The sequence below is a fragment of the Haliotis rufescens genome, unplaced genomic scaffold, assembly GCF_023055435.1.
Source record: "Haliotis rufescens isolate VD_foot unplaced genomic scaffold, xgHalRufe1.0.p SCAF_14, whole genome shotgun sequence".
In the NCBI taxonomy this organism is placed as follows: domain Eukaryota; kingdom Metazoa; phylum Mollusca; class Gastropoda; order Lepetellida; family Haliotidae; genus Haliotis; species Haliotis rufescens.
The window spans coordinates 32444591-32466506 of record NW_025963824.1 but is presented as its reverse complement, the minus strand read 5'-3'; the positions used below and the strand labels follow the sequence as shown (position 1 = coordinate 32466506).

Here is a 21916-nt window from a genome sequence, read left to right as displayed (position 1 = left end):
TAAATAATAGGGTCTGGACCAGACAATCCAGTGATTGATATCATGAGCATCAATCGACGCAATTTGGATACCATGATATGCATAAACCAAGTCAGCGAGCATGACCACCTGATCCTGTTAGTCGCCTCTTACGACAAGCATATTCGCCTGTCAAGGCAAGCATGGGTTGCTAAAGACCTGTTCTAACTTATATAACATTATACAGAATGTGTCTGTCGTTTATGACGGTGTTAATTCAGCACCAATATGAAACTGGTTTGAAAAACAGCCACTGCTGAGTGTTGTCAGATTTTATTATCCATTAACAACTGCAAATTTCGGTTCTCATTTTTTACCGGACACGTAAAAAAAAATACTATGGGGCAATTTTATTTATTGGACAGCTTTATGTTTTATAAGAGAACACAATACCGCCATACATAATTTCGAAACAAGTGGATATGTATGCTTGTGCATAACGTTACACATTCGTTGTGTAACAGTTTGCAGTACATGGCGCAAATCGATTGTCCTCCATGCCTTGTGAAGGTGACAGAGAGGTGTACAAACGCGCACACACATTGCAAGGGCCATAACTCCGCTATGCTTAGTGGTGTCTCCGCCATTGGAACTCGGTGTCCATGTGAGAATTTGCTTCGGATCGCGACAATGCTTAAACTGTAATATATCACAAATATTATTGTAATACCTGTAGATGTCCATGGTTTACACAATCGCCTGATTGTGCAAGTGTAATAGACTCTGGTTGCCCCTATTATTAATAGCATACTGGACTGAACACTGAATGGGATTAATTACGGAAAAGTGACACTCTTTTGCTACACGCCATTGCGTGTGTTCGAAGGCTTCTGTGAATCAGAATTTGAAGTTTCTTCGACACTAAATTAAATTAAAGTTTTTAAAAGTAATAATGCATGCCTGACTCACATCATGTGATGAGGTTGACTAGTGGTTAAAGTGTTCGCTCGTCACGCCGAAGACCCGGGTTCGATTCTCCACTTGAGAGTGTGTGACGCCTTTTTTGGGGTGGTTTGTTGGTTTGTTGTTGAACGCCGCACTCCGCAATATACAAGCTATATGACGGCGGTCTGTAAATAATCGAGTCTGGACCAGACAATCCATCATGAACATTAATCTACGCAATTGAGATTCGATGACATGCATGAACCAAGTGAGCGAGCCTGACCACCCGATCCCGTTAGTCGCCTCTTACGACAAGCATTGTCGCCTTTTACTACAAGCATGGGTTGCTGAAGACCTATTCTACCCCGGATTTTCACGGTCTTTTCGGGTGTTTCCCGCCGAAATATTGCTGAACTATTGCTAAAAGCGGCGTAAAGGCTCACTCACTCACCCACCCACAAATTCATCCACCAACCAACTCCCTCACTCACACAGCGTACAAACCACAACGAGATCACCATATAGTAGATGTATTTACTTTTCATTCGTATGTTATTGCAACAAATAAATGTTTTGTTTTGCGATGGCCTTTTGCACAGTGTTAGTGTGTATCAGTTTGAATATTTAAAAACACTATTCATCTAGTCCCTGCAAACTGGTGTCGAGTGGGTTCGAGAGCTTTATAGGACTGAAAAATACCACGATTCTTCCACACGAATGTGTGATGGCAAATGATCATGATCTGACTGTCATCGTGGAGTTTGGCAAGGTTGACGGAATGCCAACTTATAATTTCAAAATAAGTTGCTCATTTGCTAATCGAATACGCAGGGTTACTTCACAATATTTTGATGATACGCACAAGTTTTATTTTTGTAGCGTATCTGTAATGTTCGTTGCGTATTTGATACGCTTGGATTATATTTTAGTGCGTATTTCCGCATTTCTGATGCGTATTTCACGCAGATACGCAGCTTATCTGGAGCTAACTCATCTCCCAACACTCACCATCCATCCATCCAGTCACTCACTCTTCCACTCACTCACTCTTCCACTCACTCTCTCACTCACTCACTCTCCCGCTCTCTCACTCTCCCACTCACTCAACATCCACCCAGTCACTCAGTCAGTCAGTCACCCACTCATCCAACTACTAACTCACTCACCATCCATCCATCCACCAATCTACTCACTCACTCACTTTCACCCACTCATCCACCTACTCACTTACTCACCATCCTTCCATCCACCCATCTACTCACTCACTCACTTTCACCCACTCATCCACCTACTTACTCACTTACCATCCATCCATCCACCCATCTACTCACCCACTCTCAATCACTCACCCACTCACCAACCTACTCACTCACTCACTCATCCACCTACTCACTCACTCACCATCTACCTACCCACCCACTCATTCACTCACTCACCAACCTCCTCACTCACCCACCTACTCACTCACCATCTACCTACCCACCCACTCATTCACTCACTCATCCACTCACCAACATCCTCACTCACTCTCACTCACCTCCTACTCACTCACTCATCCACCCACCAACTTCTACTCACTCACTCACCCACCCAGTCACCCACTCTCAATCACTCATCCACTCACCAACCTCCTCACTCACTCACTCACCCACCTACCCACTCACTCACCTTCTACCTACCCACCCACTCATTCACTCATCAACTCACCAACCTCCTCACTCACTCACTCATCCACCTACCCACCCACTCATTCACTCATTCATCAACTCACCAACATCCTCCCTCACTCACTCATCCACCTACCCACCCACTCATTCACTCACTCATCAACTCACTAACCTCCTCACTCACTCATCCACCTACTAACTCACCATCTACCTACCCACCCACTCATTCATCCACTCACCAACATCCTCCCTCACTCACTCATCCACCTACCCACCCACTCATTTACTCACTCATCAACTCACCAACATCCTCACTCACTCATCCACCTACCCACTCACCATCTACCTACCCACCCACTCATTCACTCACTCATCCACTCACCAACATCCTCACACACTCATTCACTCATCCATCTACTCACTCACCATCTACCTACCCACCCACTCATTCACTCACTCACTCACTCACTCACTCACCATCTACCTACCCACCTACTCATTCACTCACTCATCTATTCACCAACCCCCTCACTCACTCATCCACCTACTCACTCTCACTCACCATCTACCTTCCCACCCACTCATTCATTCACTCATCAACTCACCAACCTCCTCACTCACTCACTCATCCACCTACCCACCCACTCATTCACTCACTCATCAACTCACCAACCTCCTCACTCACTCATCCACCTACTAACTCACCATCTACCTACCCACCCACTCATTCATCCACTCACCAACCTCCCCACTCACTCATCCACCTACTAACTCACCATCTACCTACCCACCCACTCATTCAGTCACTCATCCACTCACCAACATCCGCACTCACTCTCACTCACCTCCTACTCACTCACTCATCCACCCACCAACTTCTACTCACTCACTCACCCACCCAGTCACCCACTCTCAATCACTCATCCACTCACCAACCTCCTCACTCACTCACTCACCCACCTACCCACTCACTCACCATCTACCTACCCACCCACTCATTCATTCACTCATCAACTCACCAACCTCCTCACTCACTCACTCATACACCTACCCACCCACTCATTCACTCATTCATCAACTCACCAACATCCTCCCTCACTCACTCATCCACCTACCCACCCACTCATTCACTCACTCATCAACTCACCAACCTCCTCACTCACTCATCCACTTACTAACTCACCATCTACCTACCCACCCACTCATTCATCCACTCACCAACATCCTCACTCACTCACTCATCCACCTACCCACCCACTCATTCACTCACTCATCAACTCACCAACCTCCTCACCCACTCATCCACCTACTAACTCACCATCTACCTACCCACCCACTCATTCACTCACTCATCAACTCACCAACCTCCTCACTCACTCATCCACCTACTAACTCACCATCTACCTACCCACCCACTCATTCAGTCACTCATCCACTCACCAACATCCGCACTCACTCTCACTCACCTCCTACTCACTCACTCATCCACCCACCAACTTCTACTCACTCACTCACCCACCCAGTCACCCACTCTCAATCACTCATCCACTCACCAACCTCCTCACTCACTCACTCACCCACCTACCCACTCACTCACCTTCTACCTACCCACCCACTCATTCATTCACTCATCAACTCACCAACCTCCTCACTCACTCACTCATACACCTACCCACCCACTTATTCACTCATTCATCAACTCACCAACATCCTCCCTCACTCACTCATCCACCTACCCACCCACTCATTTACTCACTCATCAACTCACCAACATCCTCACTCACTCATCCACCTACCCACTCACCATCTACCTACCCACCCACTCATTCACTCACTCATCCACTCACCAACATCCTCACACACTCTTTCACTCATCCATCTACTCACTCACCATCTACCTACCCACCCACTCATTCACTCACTCACTCACTCACTCACTCACCATCTACCTACCCACCTACTCATTCACTCACTCATCTATTCACCAACCCCCTCACTCACTCATCCACCTACTCTCTCTCACTCACCATCTACCTTCCCACCCACTCATTCATTCACTCATCAACTCACCAACCTCCTCACTCACTCACTCATACACCTACCCACCCACTTATTCACTCATTCATCAACTCACCAACATCCTCCCTCACTCACTCATCCACCTACCCACCCACTCATTTACTCACTCATCAACTCACCAACATCCTCACTCACTCATCCACCTACTAACTCACCATCTACCTACCCACCCACTCATTCATCCACTCACCAACATCCTCACTCACTCACTCATCCACCTACCCACCCACTCATTCACTCACTCATCAACTCACCAACATCCTCACTCACTCATCCACCTACCCACTCACCATCTACCTACCCACCCACTCATTCACTCACTCATCCACTCACCAACATCCTCACACACTCATCCACCTACCCACTCACCATCTACCTACCCACCCACTCATTCACTCACTCATCAACTCACCAACATCCTCACACACTCATCCACCTACTCACTCACCATCTACCTACCCACCCACTCATTCACTCACTCATCCACTCACCAACATCCTCACACACTCTTTCACTCATCCATCTACTCACTCACCATCTACCTACCCACCCACTCATTCACTCACTCACTCACTCACCATCTACCTACCCACCTACTCATTCACTCACTCATCTATTCACCAACCCCCTCACTCACTCATCCACCTACTCTCTCTCACTCACCATCTACCTTCCCACCCACTCATTCATTCACTCATCAACTCACCAACCTCCTCACTCACTCACTCATACACCTACCCACCCACTTATTCACTCATTCATCAACTCACCAACATCCTCCCTCACTCACTCATCCACCTACCCACCCACTCATTTACTCACTCATCAACTCACCAACCTCCTCACTCACTCATCCACCTACTAACTCACCATCTACCTACCCACCCACTCATTCATCCACTCACCAACATCCTCCCTCACTCACTCATCCACCTACCCACCCACTCATTTACTCACTCATCAACTCACCAACATCCTCACTCACTCATCCACCTACCCACTCACCATCTACCTACCCACCCACTCATTCACTCACTCATCCACTCACCAACATCCTCACACACTCATTCACTCATCCATCTACTCACTCACCATCTACCTACCCACCCACTCATTCACTCACTCACTCACTCACTCACCATCTACCTACCCACCTACTCATTCACTCACTCATCTATTCACCAACCTCCTCACTCACTCATCCACCTACTCACTCTCACTCACCATCTACCTTCCCACCCACTCATTCATTCACTCATCAACTCACCAACCTCCTCACTCACTCATCCACCTACTAACTCACCATCTACCTACCCACCCACTCATTCAGTCACTCATCCACTCACCAACATCCGCACTCACTCTCACTCACCTCCTACTCACTCACTCATCCACCCACCAACTTCTACTCACTCACTCACCCACCCAGTCACCCACTCTCAATCACTCATCCACTCACCAACCTCCTCACTCACTCACTCACCCACCTACTCACCTTCTACCTACCCACCCACTCATTCATTCACTCATCAACTCACCAACCTCCTCACTCACTCACTCATCCACCTACCCACCCACTCATTCACTCATTCATCAACTCACCAACATCCTCCCTCACTCACTCATCCACCTACCCACCCACTCATTCACTCACTCATCAACTCACCAACCTCCTCACTCACTCATCCACCTACTAACTCACCATCTACCTACCCACCCACTCATTCATCCACCCACCAACATCCTCCCTCACTCACTCATCCACCTACCCACCCACTCATTCACTCACTCACTCATCAACTCACCAACATCCTCACTCACTCATCCACCTACCCACTCACCATCTACCTACCCACCCACTCATTCACTCACTCATCCACTCACCAACATCCTCACACACTCATCCACCTACTCACTCACCATCTACCTACCCACCCACTCATTCACTCACTCACTCACTCACCAACATCCTCACACACTCATCCACCTACTCACTCACCATCTACCTACCCACCCACTCATTCACTCACTCATCCACTCACCAACATCCTCACACACTCATCCACCTACTCACTCACCATCTACCTACCCACCCACTCATTCACTCACTCACTCACTCACTCACCATCTACCTACCCACCTACTCATTCACTCACTCATCCATTCACAACCTCCTCACTCACTCACTCACTCATCCACCTACTCACTCTCACTCACCATCTACCTACCCACCCACTCAATCACTCTCACTCACCATCTACCCATCCACCTACTCATTCACTCATTCACTCACCCACCTCCTAATCACCCACCTCCTAATCACTCACTCATCCACCCACCTACTCACTCACTCTCCCAACACTCACTCACTGTTTTAAAAAAATGCAATGATGCTGTGAAAGGCACGTTTTGAATTTCTTAATTGTAATAAATCTTTTACATGTCTTCGTAATTATCAAATATTTTAGCTGAGAAAAGTATGACCTTTTGGATATTGTAGATAGATGGCCGTGCAAATGATGTCTATTGTACTTCGGGCGTTGTAAGAGAACGTGTAAATACCACGACCTGTCAGAAATACCCTGACGCTGGTCTAAAAGGACTGGATGATGTTAGTCAGTTTATTTGACCTTGTTCGTTGTAAAAGAGGTACATGGGTTTTTTCTCTTAAACTTCGTCCTTAATGATTGATAGACAGCTCGCTGAGAAATTTGTTTCGTTCTTTTTACGACAGCGGACGTTGTATTGATTGTCAATGTTCGCCCGCATCAGCGCTATAAATAGGCAAGCTCCTCACAGCATCACCTCGATTTCGAGGCTCTTGACTTGGTCAATTGCAATCACAACTCACAAATTCATTTATGACAGCAATAAATGCTGTTGATTTTCAGATGTCACTTATTATATTTATTGATTAATATGTCTAACTATAATTTTATGATATCGCAAATTATTTTTGTATTTCTAAAAGACGAAATGGAATTATGATATCAAGGGTTATTCTGTGATATCTTCAGACAATCTTTTGATATAAAAAATAAAATGGCCGCAATATTAGAATACTGATTTATTTTTTTTATCTTAAATAAAATAATAAAACGATCTCATAAAAATGACGTGACGAGCGTAAGCTTCAACCACAAGGCTACCCAACCGCCCTCATCCGCTGACAGACAACACGGCGACTGTGCTTGTCGTCTAACGTGATCGGGTGGTCAGGCTCACTGACTTGTTGATCCTAAATTGTGTAGGTCAATGCTCATGGTGTCAATCACTGGATTGTCTGGTCCAGACTTGATTATATCTACAGACCGCCGTCATATAGCTGGAATATTGCTGAGTGCGGCGTTAAACAACAAACAACAAGAACAAATCGAGCAAGAATCGTATGGCGCGCTTTGAAAACTTCGTAGAAAGAAATGCTCGATTGTACCAAAGGCTGGTGCTGCGCAATATTGCTCGACATACAAGGAAAGTTGACTGTTGGAAATCCCTCTTGTCATCCAGTCTTGTGGAGAGTGTATTGCCACTCTGAATCTTTATGCATAGATCTAAATATGAAGGGGGCACGGGTGGCCCAGTCGTCTGAGGCGCCGCGCTCGCTGTTCAGGGTTGCGTCCCTTGGGCACGCCAGAAACCTATGATTGTGGGTTCGCCCCGATTATGTTTCTAGGTTTGCCAGCACCATGCCCGTGCTCGTGGGTTTCATCGAAGTGGTAAACGTCTGAGACCTGCATCACTTCGGGCTTTCCTCCCACATTGAGCACGCCGCGATATAACTGGAATACTGTTAAAAGCGGCCATAAACCCAACTCACTCACTCACTTACTAAATATGATACAGACGCGGCGGTCTCACTGGTCTCCTATATTTCTAGTTCAGGTGGTGGTTTGAAGACACGCCACGAGGGAACAGATAGCGGAAACGCATCTTGCTTCGCGAAAAAAAAGTATTGCATGGCACGGGCTGTCCGAGCACGTGCGTAGCGAGGAGATCGGACTTGCTTGAGTTATCGTCACTTTTGGCATGAGATGTCGTCGCGATAGGACGTACATCTGTCAATTTGGTTTGATAGTTCGGCTCGATGGGACGCATGTACGTCACTTTTGGCATGAGATGTCGTCGCGATAGGACGTACATCTGTCAATTTGGTTTGATAGTTCGGCCCAATGGGACGCATGTACGTCACTTTTGGCTTGAGATGTCGTCGCGATAGGACGTACATCTGTCAATTTGGTTTGATAGTTCGGCTCGATGGGACGCATGTACGTCACTTTTGGCTTGAGATGTCATCGCGATAGGACGTACATCTGTCAGTTTGGTTTGATAGTTCGGCTCGATGGGACGCATGTACGTCACTTTTGGCTTGAGATGTCGTCGCGATAGGACGTACATCTGTCACTTTGGTTTGATAGTTCGGCTCGATGGGACGCATGTACGTCACTTTTGGCTTGAGATGTCATCGCGATAGGACGTACATCTGTCACTTTGGTTTGATAGTTCGGCTCGATGGGACGCATGTACGTCACTTTTGGCTTGAGATGTCGTCGCGAATGATATCAGATCATCAATACACCTGAAGCCCAAATTTAACTTCTTGGACAAATAACTTTGTTTTGAATTTGCCAGTTCGAGCAGAAACTCCGATTCATAAGCACAAAGAAACAGCAAGAAGGGGTTGGTTGGTTGGTTTGTTGTTTAGCGCCGCACTCAGCAATATTCCAGCTATATGACTGTCTGTAAATAATCTAGTCTGTACCAGACATTCCAGTGATTTGCATCATGATCATCGATCCACGCAACTGGGATGCGATGACATGCATCAACCAATGCAAGTCAGCGAGCCTGACCACCCGATCCAGTCAGTCGCCTCTCACGACAAGCATTGTCGCCTTTTACGGCAAGCATGGGTTGCTGAAGACCTATTCTACCCCGGATCTTCACGCGTCAGCAAGAAGGGGAGCACAGGGAATGCCTATATAATATATTCCCGACTTCATGGAAAGTATTGCACCACATGTAGGTAAATAATGTCATACATATAAAATATTCAAATTATTTGAAACGCAAGATGATGAAGCCCAAATTGAACATTTTTTTTTTTGCCTCGATAATTACTGCCTGGCATTTTTTTGCATTAGATTCTAATTTGCATGGACTTAATCATCGACAGACAACTGCAAGCTGTGGATTCAGAGTATTTTTCAAATTATTTAATAGCAAACACACCAGACCGTTACAATATTATTGATGGTTCTTGAAACACAAATGCAATAGATTATAGATAACGGTAAAACTAACGAAAACTGGTTTGCACATTTTTTCAGAATTCTTATCAAACCGTCACCAGTTATTTGAGTTGTCACGACTTGCCTATAAATAATCCCTAAAATAGGGCACATACTGCTCTTCATAGGGTAAATAATGCCGTTCGTAAAGTAAATTATGCCGTTCGTAGAAGGGACGTCATTGTGTATCGTGATATGGATGTACTGTAAACTACGTTTATAACGAACACGCTTATAACGAACTGACGGATATAACGAACCTACTTTTTTGTCCAGACTATTTGCTGTAGTTATGCTGTATATATGCTTATAACGAACTACGGTTATAACGAACTAAAATTAGTGGTCCCTTTGAGTTCGTTATAACCTTAGTTTACTGTATCAATGATTTGTTAATGATAACACTGTATTTATACAAATGTATTAATATCGATACTAAATAAATTGTTCACTGTTTAAGAAATGTTTACATTTGTTGAGATGTCCATGAGGAAGACAATTTATAGATTTATTTATAGATGTCAACTTCTTTATTATGAGGAACACAGCTACGATGACCATGGCTATGGTGGACAATGAGAAGGTAGAAAAATCAAATCTTAACATTTGATGGATCAGTCTTGTTCATATGTATCATAAACTTGATTAATTAAAGTCTACAGAATAAGTTTATTAATACAAATCCAGAATAATTAATGTTACTATTAAGTGATATATCAATATACAGTGACTCGATATATGGGTGATGCGTGAAGATCCGGGGTAGAGTAGGTCTTCAGCAACCCATGCTTGCCGTAAGAGGCGACGATGCTTGTCGTAAGAGGCGACTAACGGGATCGGGTGGTCAGGCTCGCTGACTTGGTTGATGCATGTCATCGTATCCCAATTGCGTGGATCGATGCTCATGATGTTAATCGCTGGGTTGTCTAGCCGAGACTCGATTATTTACAGACTGCTGTCATATGGCTGGAATATTGCTGAGTGCAGCGTTAAACAAACAAACAAACAAACAAACGATATACGGGTACAATAATTTCCAATTAATGGAACCTCTGCTTTATAGGGTTAATCGATGTAATTAATAGGGTACATAATGCTCTTCACGGGATAAATGATGTCTCCGATAGGGTAAATATCCATCGTATAGAGTAAATAATGCATGACTTACGGTAAATAATGACATATATGGTAAATAATGCCCTTCACAGGAGCGTTTTTGGCCTTCACAAGTTTAATTATAGCCTTCACAGAATCAACAATGGCCTTCACAAGCTTAATAATGGCCTTCACAGAATCAACAATGGCCTTCACAAGCTTAATAATGGCCTTCACAGAATCAACAATGGCCTTCACAAGCTTAATAATGGCCTTCACAGAATCAATAATGGCCTTCACAAGCTCAATAATAGCCTTCACAGAATCAATAATGGCCGTCACAAGCTTAATAATGGCCTTCACAAGCTTAATAATGGCCTTCACAGAATCAATAAAGATAATCTAGTCACGTGTTTTCAACCTCTGACATGGGCTTACACAAGTCCTTTTCACATTCTGGTCTTTCTTGCTGCACGTAGTGCACGTGTTTTTCCCTGTTGTCGACCATTGTCGTTGTGTTTCAGCTTGGTACTCGCTTTGAGGGCCCCAGTTTCAGTCGGGGCACCTGCTGGGATAAAGGAGGTTCTGTTGGAGGTAATTATGTCAACGTTGATCCGTTCCACACGGAATAAGTTCCATCCACACCAATTTCTGCTGGTGTAATGTATCGTGGACAAAAAATCCTTTTGGTTTTCCTAGTGGTTTTTCCATAGGAAAAATCCCCCCCAGAGAAATATATATTACAAAGGAACAATTCGCCGACAGGGGCAGGTGCTTTTTGACATTTAATTGTCAAAGAGTGTCTGCATCTGTATAGTGTTTTCCTTATTCTTTAACCTGATCTCCGTGGGGATACCGGGCTGGTCTCTCACCTAACTAACTAACTAACTAACTAACTAAAACTAACTAAAACTAACTAAAACTAACTAACTTACCAACCAACCAACCCACCAACCCACCAACCAACCCACCCACCCACTCACTCACTCACTCACTCACTCAGCAATATTCCAGCTATATGACGGCGGTCTGTAAATAATCGAGTCTTGGTCAGACAATCCAGTGATTGACATCATGAGCATCCAACCACGCTGGGATAGGATGACATGCATCAACCAAGTCAGCGAGCCTGACTACCCGATCCCGTTAGTCACCTGGATGACAAGCATAGTCATCTTTTACGACAAGCATGGGTTGCTGAAGACCTATTCTACCCCGGATCATTACGGATGCCCTGGGCTCACTCTCACGACCTATCCAAACTGAAAAGGGGGCACGGGTGGCCCAGTCGTCTAAGGCGCCGCAATTCGCTGTGCAGAGTTGCGTCCCTTGGACACGCCAGAAACCTATGATTGTGGGTTCGAATCCCGGTTCGCCCCGATTATGTTTCTAGGTTTGTCAGCAACATACCCGTGCTCGTGGGTTTCACCGAAGTGTTAAACGTCTGACACCTGCATCACTTCGGGCTTTCCTCCCACATTAAGCTGACACGCCGCGATATAACTGGAATATTGTTAAAGGCGGCGTTAAACCCAACTCACTCACTCACCAAACTGAAAATGGTTGTCAGGCTCGGTTGTTTGCGTGTCTACATACTGCAACGGCGTTGATCGTTGTTAATAACATCAAACACTGCTTTGTGTGGTCGAGGGGCGGTCGGGTAGCCTAGTGGTTAAAGCGTTCGCTCGTCACGCCAAAGACCCGGGTCCGACTCCCGACATGGGTACAATGTGTGAAGCCCATTTCTGGTGTCCCCCGCTGTGATATCGCTGGAATATTGCTAAAAGCGGAGTAAAACCATACTCACTCACTCACTCATTGTGTGGTCCAGCCGCCGCTGGAATATTGCTGAGGTGATGAGGCGACCTTTGCTATTCTTCACGGAACCAAGATAACAATTCGTTCGTGAGTGTTGATTAACGCCGCACAGGGTGGGCACTTACGTGCTTGCTTGCGTGCGTTCGTGAATTGGCTATTTTCAAGCCGTTTTGAACATTGTTTTGAATATTCTAGTCATATCACGGCGTGTCATCTTAATGTGGGGGGAAAGCCCGAAGTGATGCAGGTCTCAGAGTCTACCACATTGATGAAACCATAAAAGGCGCAACCCTCGTGCGCGATAAACTGTGAAATCTAGACAGTATATCGATTCATCAGTGAAAAATACAGGAGCCCAGTCCTGGTATGTCCAATTGATATATTCATACCAAATCCGAGCGTGCCTGCCTGTGATCTCGGGCATAGGGATGCGAATGCATGTCCTCCGTGACCGGAGATGAGCCGGTTACACACTGCCTGAGTAAAAACGTTAACGCCACTGGCGTTCCGCATGCCATTGCTGAGTGTGGTGGCAGTCACGAAGTGATGACGTCTTGCTGCAGTCAGGAGAGACCTGTCTTCCTGTTGTACGGTTGAACGCTGTCGACCGCCAGCATGACGCTGGGTAGCGGATCCAAACGTCTGGTATCGATTCCAGGGCGGTCGGGTAGCCTAGTGGTTAAAGCGTTCGCTCGTCACGCCAAAGACCCGGGTCCGACTCCCGACATGGGTACAATGTGTGAAGCCCATTTCTGGTGTCCCCCGCCGTGATATCGCTGGAATATTGCTAAAAGCGGAGTAAAACCATTCTCACTCACTCTGGTATCGATTCCATGCCCTGCTGACAACTTTGGCTGACAACAAATACGTTTAACCCAGTTTCAAGCATTGCTTATTCTTCTTTGACGATGAGTGGGCATGCGTGCATTCAGTTGTTGCAATTCTCAGATGCAAATGTAGTTGTGCTCTCTGATAATGATGTGCAAAGATTCTGTCACTATACATCCAAACACAGGTTTCAAACGCCTCGTGTCGACGTGCACATGACTGCATGCCACTGTCCGTTTATCATGAAATTTCCTTTTGGGGTTACCCCATCATTGTTGACAGGTATATTTGAATCTTTATTTGTTGGCTGATGTTTTTATATCATTAAAACTTGATCCTTATACAATACTTACTGACGAGCTTGTTTGTTTTTGTGGAGCAATCTAATTAAAATCCGATCTTGGTTCTACCTTCCCCTAAACAAGGGGCGGCCTAGTGATTAAAGCGTTCGCTCGTCACGCTGAAGACCCGGGTTTGAAGGTATTGCTGGAATATTGCTAAAAGCGGCGTAAAACCATACTCACTCACTCACTCCACTAAACGAAGATCTGAGGACTTAATATTACAGGTCACGTCAATATCCGACCATTCAGAGCATCAGAGCAGTAACAGTCGGAGTATGTTTTCTAATCATGCCGCCTCGAAAAAGGTTAACGAGATGTTCCGGACGACAGTTACGGACAGAACGACTGATTCCGTCAAAATCATCGCTTCAGCGGGATAAACATTTGAGACGTAAGAGACTTTCCATAGCCTGGGGGCTATTGTCCAACAATCTCAACCATCCATTAGATATTTCAGAATTTTCTTTTGTTCAGTTTTCAAATTTTGAGTCGAGAACTATGTGAAAATATTTTTCAAAGCGTTGTCTGGAATGTCAGTTTGAAACTAGTGCCGTTTATAGCTCGAGAAAGCTGTTTTCTGATTGGCTAATGTCGACTTCTTGTCATTCATTAGCGAAAGTTCGGGAAAGGTCGGTCTGGCATGATCTGGAATGGGGTGTCCTCAGATCTTTATTTAGCCGTAGCGAGAACTAAGATCTGATTTTAATGATATGGAAAGTGAAGAAATTTCCTACTTTATTTTATGAATCTTAAAATGTTTCAGCATCGCATTGCATGGATGACCTTAGCCATGTCAAGTTTACCAAATCCAATCAAAACAAATAACAAGGTGTCAATTTTGCACGTTAAAACGTCCGACAAAGAGTATTATAATCATAATTTACGAGCCACCGCAATCCGTAATTATCCGAGTTACAAGTTGGTTATTTTTATGTTACCCATAGTCTTTTTATTTTTAGAAATCATAGAAGAATGTTCAAGTGGAGACATCGATCCGGGGTAGAATAGGTCTTCAGCAACCCATGCTTGCCGTAAAAGCGACTCTGCTTGTCATAAGAGGCGACTAACGGGATCGGGTGGTCAGGCTCGCTGACTTGGTTGATACATGTCATCGTATCCCAATTGCATTCATCGATCTTCATGATGTCAATCACTGGATTGTCTGGCCCAGACTCGATTATTTACAGACCGCCGTCATACAGCTGGAATATTGCTGAGTGTGGCGTAAACAACAAACAAACAACAAACAGTTGGTCTTTTATTGGAACGTCACTTTAATTTTTCTGTGACGTCATCTAATGAATGACGTCATCTGCAGTTTGGCACACTGTTCATATGACGCCACGTTGCTATGGGCCTCTTCACAACCAATGGCAATAGAGGAGCTACTGAAACGAACCAGTCAGCATAAAGAAGAAAAGTTTCCAAAGTTCAGTAAGAATTACGGAAAATTATTTCATCTACATATAAGGATAACGCTATTTTTAGGGCATTATTATTTGCAGCAGCCCGTGGTCTTCCATTAACTGCCAGACGAAGCTAAAATGGATAGAATTTGTTATCAAATAAAAATAAACAACAATATCGGTTTTGAAACATTTACTGCAATCAACACGGAACGAATGCCGCTGATCCACCTTTACAAATATGGAGCAAACCAGATGACGTCACTATTGAAGATCAATATGACGTCACCTAACAACGGGGGTGATAATGGCTCGTCGTCAAGCAAAATGACGGCATTATCAAGTTATAGTGGCCCGCTAATTTCTGATAACATGCGGGCGGTTTAATGATAATTCTATCCATTTTAGCTATAATGAGATATATTTTATTGCATAGAAGATAACATACCCTACATATATAGATATAGATAATGCCCTACATAGGATATATGACGTACATAGGATATATATAGAGAATCTCACCCGTGTCTTTTGATATCAAATATATCAACACGAGTTGATATAAGTGGAAAAACTCCGAGGCTTCCACTTTCATCAACGAGTGTTGATATATTTGATATCAAAAGACACGAGGGTGAAATTTTATTTATCATCTAACATTATTCTTTCAACTTTCTCAGTTTGTAGACAGTAATAAGCAGTGTCTTAGTGTAAAAAGTACTCCTAACAGCTTCAGTAGCAGCGCCATTAGTGACGTAATTTGATTGTGACGTTATAGTAACAATGACGTCACAATGGTCTGCAATGCATTGTGATGTAATTTCATTGCAGCGAAATCTACAATGTAGATATTGCTTGTTCTCACCCAAGCGCTATCTCCTGTGGGAGCCAGTTTTGGATGATAATATGCCCTATATAGGATATATCACGCCCTCAGAGCTCCAGATGGACTTTTGGTGTTGTGGGTATTTTACCCATGCATTTTTAAATCATTGGGTATCAGTAATTCTATCTGGGTATTAAAATATCTGTTACCCACTAGTTTTTACACATGTGGATATTTAAGTTAAATATTTAAAAACACTATTCATCTAGTCCCTGCAAACTGGTGTCGTGTGGGTTTGAGAGCTTTATAGGACTCAAAAATACCACGATACTTCCACACGAATGTGTGATGGCAAATGATCATGATGTAACTGTCATCGTGGAGTTTGGCAAGGTTGACAGAATGCCCGTTTATGATTTCAAAATAAGTTGCTGATTTGCTAATCGAATACGCAGGATTACTTCACAATATTTTGATGATACACACAAGTTTTATTTTTGTACCGTATCTGTAATGTTCGTTGCGTATTTGATACGCTTGGATTTTATTTTAGTGCGTATTTCTACATTTCTGGTGCGTATTTTACGCAGATACGCAGCTTATCTGGAGCTCTGCGCCCTACATAGAAGTATCGCACCCTACACAGGAGATAATTTTCTAGTACCCTACATGAGATGTCGCGACCAACGTGGAATACAGAATGGACGTCGTGGGTTATTTACCTCTCCGACAGGAGGAAACGTGTTGCGTATAGGAGGAACAATATTCCCATTCTTTCGAGGGGAATTAGGGTGAGCTTGGAGACAAAATTGTTTTTCAGTTGCCGCCTTGTCGTACGAGTTTTTCTCTGAAAAGAAAAGATAAAAAGTAAAATATATTTCAGGAAGCGAGCATGTTCAGCCAACAATTATGTTGGGGTAACACCTGGAATAAATTATTTTTTAAATAATGCCTTAAAATGATATGTCATACGTGGCTTTTTTACGTTTCGTTGGAAGGGGAGTACCAGTGTCACTACTCGGGGATGCCGTGAAGATCCGGGGTAGAATAGGTCTTCAGCAACCCATGCTTGCCATAAAAGGCGACTATGCTTGTCGTAAAAGGCGACTAACAGGATCGGGTGGTCAGGCTCGCTGACGTGGTTGATGCATGTCATCATATCCCAATTGCGAAGATCGATGCTCATGATATTAATCACTGGATTGTCTGGTCCAGACTCGTTTATTTACAGACCGCCATCATATAGCTGGAATATTGCTGAGTGCGGCGTTAAACAAGAAAACAAACAAACTAGAGGATGCCCGCGTTCTTCACCTCAATACAACACAGCCATTAAGTGGCCCCCATTTTGTCGCGAATATCGCTGCCCGAGCGCTCTACCGCAGTTACACTGCATGCACAACGACTGCGCTACCGAAATACAGCTGCAACACAGCTACCGACGGGCACTCTACCGCTACATCGTTACAGGTCTGAACAGACAGCGCCCGAGTGAGTGAGCGAGCCTAGCCAGTCAGCCCTCGAAAACTCTCAGCGCTCAGGAGAGATCGACGTCACAGCAAGACCGCCTCGAAGGCACGGTACAATGAAGGAGTTTTTCAAACGGGATAGTTGTGCCTAGTTCATGATATGGAGGGCCCGTACGCTCACCTGACGCTGTTCTTAACTCTGATGGTCAGCTGGTCAGTCGGTAAGTAGCACGCGCGCGTTCATGTGCAGCTTTTTCCAGCACACATCTCGCTGACCCCAATGAGGTAACGGACCAATATGGCGTAAGCTGGTAGGAATTTGGGTCAAATCTTTTTCAAGAAACGACGAGCATTTTTCGTCTTGTGTTTTTGTGCTTGAATTTAAATATGCTAGAACATGATGTGGATGGTATAAGGCGGCGAGGGGAGTGAGATTGGCGGGCACATTGGCGTTTCAGCTGTGGCGTAACACATTTATGTTGAGAAAAGTCATGTTGTTTTTTGATTCGTTGGGCTCACCTTCAACTTGAGTGTGTTGGGATTCACAACGAATGCGAACCTTCTCACTGCCCGCGCTGTGCACTGTACACATTCAGGCGGGATATATCCCCGTTATACCCACCTGGACTATAATTAATTCTGTCTTCGTTGTTTATGTTTTGTTTACCAATACCCGGTTTAGACAAGTGTATCGCAATCAACAATAACAAGGGTATTGTATTGTGATGATGAATAGTAATGTTTTTAGCACTATGCATGTTTGACGTGTGGGTGCGGGTACAGTAGGGGGGCGGGTACAGTGGGGAGTGTCGAGGGGTGTCGCTGCATCCTGTAACAACACATGATGCATCCACGCCAGTCTCGCTCAGCCATGGTGCAGTCGCACACTGCGCGGACCTGCCTCCATGCTCAGGGTCTGTTTACACTGCACATCCTCCTCTGTGTCTCCTCAACTCGCGTCTGTTTATCTCCCTCTTCCTGTCTCTGGGAGCCGTGTCTCGCCTGTTTCGGGAGCCGTTTCTCTCCTGTTTCTGGGAGCCGTGTCTGGCCTGTTTCGGGAGCCGTGTCTGGCCTGTTTCGGGAGCCGTGTCTGGCCTGTTTCGGGAGCCGTTTCTCTCCTGTTTCGGGAGCCGTGTCTGGCCTGTTTCGGGAGCCGTGTCTGGCCTGTTTCGGGAGCCGTGTCTGGCCTGTTTCGGGAGCCGTTTCTCTCCTGTTTCGGGAGCCGTGTCTCTCCTGTTTCGGGAGCCGTGTCTGGCCTGTTTCGGGAGCTGTGTCTCTCCTGTTTCGGGAGCCGTTTCTCTCCTGTTTCGGGAGCTGTTTCTCTCCTGTTTCGGGAGCCGTGTCTGGCCTGTTTCGGGAGCCGTTTCTCTCCTGTTTCGGGAGCTGTTTCTCTCCTGTTTCGGGAGCCGTGTCTGGCCTGTTTCGGGAGCCGTTTCTCTCCTGTTTCGGGAGCCGTGTCTGGCCCGTTTCGGGAGCCGTGTCTGGCCTGTTTCGGGAGCCGTGTCTGGCCTGTTTCGGGAGCCGTTTCTCTCCTGTTTCGGGAGCCGTGTCTCTCCTGTTTCGGGAGCCGTGTCTGGCCTGTTTCGGGAGCTGTGTCTCTCCTGTTTCGGGAGCCGTTTCTCTCCTGTTTCGGGAGCTGTTTCTCTCCTGTTTCGGGAGCCGTGTCTGGCCTGTTTCGGGAGCCGTTTCTCTCCTGTTTCGGGAGCTGTTTCTCTCCTGTTTCGGGAGCCGTGTCTGGCCTGTTTCGGGAGCCGTGTCTGGCCTGTTTCGGGAGCCGTTTCCCTCCTCCTGTTTCGGGAGCCGTGTCTGGCCTGTTTCTGGGAGCCGTTTCTCTCCTGTTTCGGGAGCCGTTTCTCTCCTCCTGTTTCGGGAGCCGTTTCTCTCCTGTTTCGGGAGCCGTTTCTCTCCTCCTGATCCTGGAGCCGTGTCTCTCCTGCTCTGAGGACCTTTATATTATTTTAGATAAAATTAATACATAATTGCAAAACTATAAGTACTGTCGGTTGGGTAAACAATATACACATTCACCGTAACAGGTAATAAAGCGAACAATTCCGAAACCAGACAACAAGGTAAACCGTTATTAATTATATATCTCTTGTATACTATTTACAATACGGGCCTCAAGCTGTTCCTGTGCCCGCGACTCTATTACTTTAGGTTTTAGTGAAATATATAAACAGGCATTACAACTGCCCTTTTTATTTGTATTGTATTCCCTTAAACCATGTAAACAAAACAAATTCCTGAAACCGTTTGTCCCTCCTGCCTGAGATTCCCCCAAACAATATCCCGTATGTCTGTATATCTCACCATTTCGGTCTCTGAATATCTTCCAGTACTGGGTCACGGGTGGCCCAGTCGTCTAAGGCGCCGCTATTCGCTGTGCAGAGTTGCGTCCCCTGGGCACGCCAGAAACCTATGATTGTGGGTTCGAATCCCGGTTCGCCCCGATTATGTTTCTAGGTTTGTCAGTACCATACCCGTGCTGGTGGGTTTCACCGAAGTGGTAAACGTCTGAGACCTGCATCACTTCGGGCTTTCCTCCCACATTAAGCTGGCACGTTGCGATGTAACTGGAATACTATTAAAAGCAGCGTTAAACCCAACTCACTCACTCACTCCATCTTCCAGTACTGGTGTCTTAGTCCTGTGCCCTTTAAGTGCCATTTAAGTGCCCTTTAATTGTCCTTTAAGTGCCCTTCTCGCTACCGATCAGGAGATGTATTAGATATCCCAAAATCGCCTGGCGCAAAATGTCTTGATTAAATTTTCATATAGTCGGTATTCAGGTCTCCGCGTGTTTATTGATGGTCCCATCGTCTTGCTTTTATCCTGCACAACATCAAACAATAAAATCGCAAATGAAAAAATAATTAAGACACCAACAAAACAACCATGGCCCACAACAACGGCCAAAGACGCTGTTTCATCTTTAACCGTCCTCCCACAACTTATCTGGCCGTGTATCCGTAGTATACAGGTATTGATCCTGTCGGTGTAGTGTGTGTTGTTGAAGATGGTGCAACACTACCATCATTACATAGCTCCCCTTGTTAGACTAACATCTGGTCTCTGAAATGATAACTTGCAGAAAAATCAGTTGTTAAATTATCTTAATAAAAATATAATAAATAGGAGCCCCGAGGCTCTCTTCAGACTTGCCAAAGATTATAGACTTGCATGGTCTTTATTGGATATATTTGTATCAGGGTCTGTATGACTACATCCCTTGCCCACCTCCTCCTGTAACTAGGGCTAGCGGAAGGAGAGGTCTGACAGTCGTTTGTTTGTTGCTTAACGCCACACTCAGCAATATTCCAGCTATATGACGGCGGTCTGTTAATATTCGAGTCTGGACCAGACAATCCAGTGGTTGACATGAGCATCGATCCACACAATTGCGATACGATGACATGCATCAACCAAGTCAGCGATCCTGACCACCCGATCCCGTTAGTCGCCTCTTCCGACAAGCATAGTCGCCTTTTATGGCAAGCATGGGTTGCTGAAGACCTATTCTACCCCGGATCTGACAATCGTCTAAAGCGACACAATTCGATGTGCCAAGGGAGATATTATATTATGCCATCGGCGTAAGTCTGAAACCGGAAGATAGGAAAATATTAAGGAGATTGGATATTGTGAATACATATATACATCGAATAATCTTTCCTCCACACCTGAGTGAGATGAGGTGAGGTGAGGTGAGACGAGACGAGGTGAGGTGAGGTGAGGTGAGGTGAGACTGGGTTTAACGTGTCCAAGATTATTGCACTTATATAGCGACGTGCATGCACGTGTATGTGTGTGTGTGTGCGTGTATGTGTGTGGCTGCTTGTACCAGTACGGACTGATGCCGATTTATAGTGCTAGCACATAGATATACCATGCTGCAGTTTAACATGAATACCCCACTCAGACACAGTGTACTGACTCCGAGCCGACCAGTCCTTGTTTTAGCCTCTTAATGCCGAGCGCCAGACAGGGTAACAACAAGTACCATCTAATAACGTCTTTTGGGTATGACGCGGCCTGGGATCGAACCCCGGACCCTCCGCTCTCCGGGCGGACGCTCTACCACTAGACCACGGGGTCGGCTTTCGCTCCTGGGTGCGATACATGTGTACTTGTCAGGAGTGGTACTTTCGACGATTTATGTACGACTATTTCAGTAGAAAAGAAATGAAAAT

At 45.4% G+C, this 21916-nt stretch overlaps 1 protein-coding gene and 1 long non-coding RNA gene across 8 annotated transcripts in view; one reads left to right on the top strand and one right to left on the bottom strand.

The window, feature by feature from the left end:
• Nucleotides 1-15289: 15289 nt before the first annotated feature.
• On the bottom strand, nucleotides 15290-18178 carry LOC124143353. Of its 2 annotated transcripts, none has more exons than XR_006862289.2 (3): nucleotides 17905-18178; nucleotides 16977-17101; nucleotides 15290-15407 (listed from the first exon to the last, which is right to left on the bottom strand). It is a non-coding gene; the product is annotated as an uncharacterized LOC124143353 (long non-coding RNA). The 2 variants fall into 2 exon arrangements; XR_006862288.2 differs by having other exon boundaries at nucleotides 15296-15410; nucleotides 17905-18177.
• Nucleotides 17782-21916, top strand: part of LOC124143352 (protogenin-like) — a 94942-nt gene continuing 90807 nt past the window's right edge. For all 6 annotated transcript variants that reach the window (XM_048395297.1, XM_048395293.1, XM_048395296.1 and 3 more), the window contains exon 1: nucleotides 17782-17944. In XM_048395297.1, the coding sequence (XP_048251254.1) occupies nucleotides 17884-17944 (61 nt within the window). In that variant the 5' untranslated portion in view covers nucleotides 17782-17883. The remainder of the gene's footprint in view (nucleotides 17945-21916) is intronic.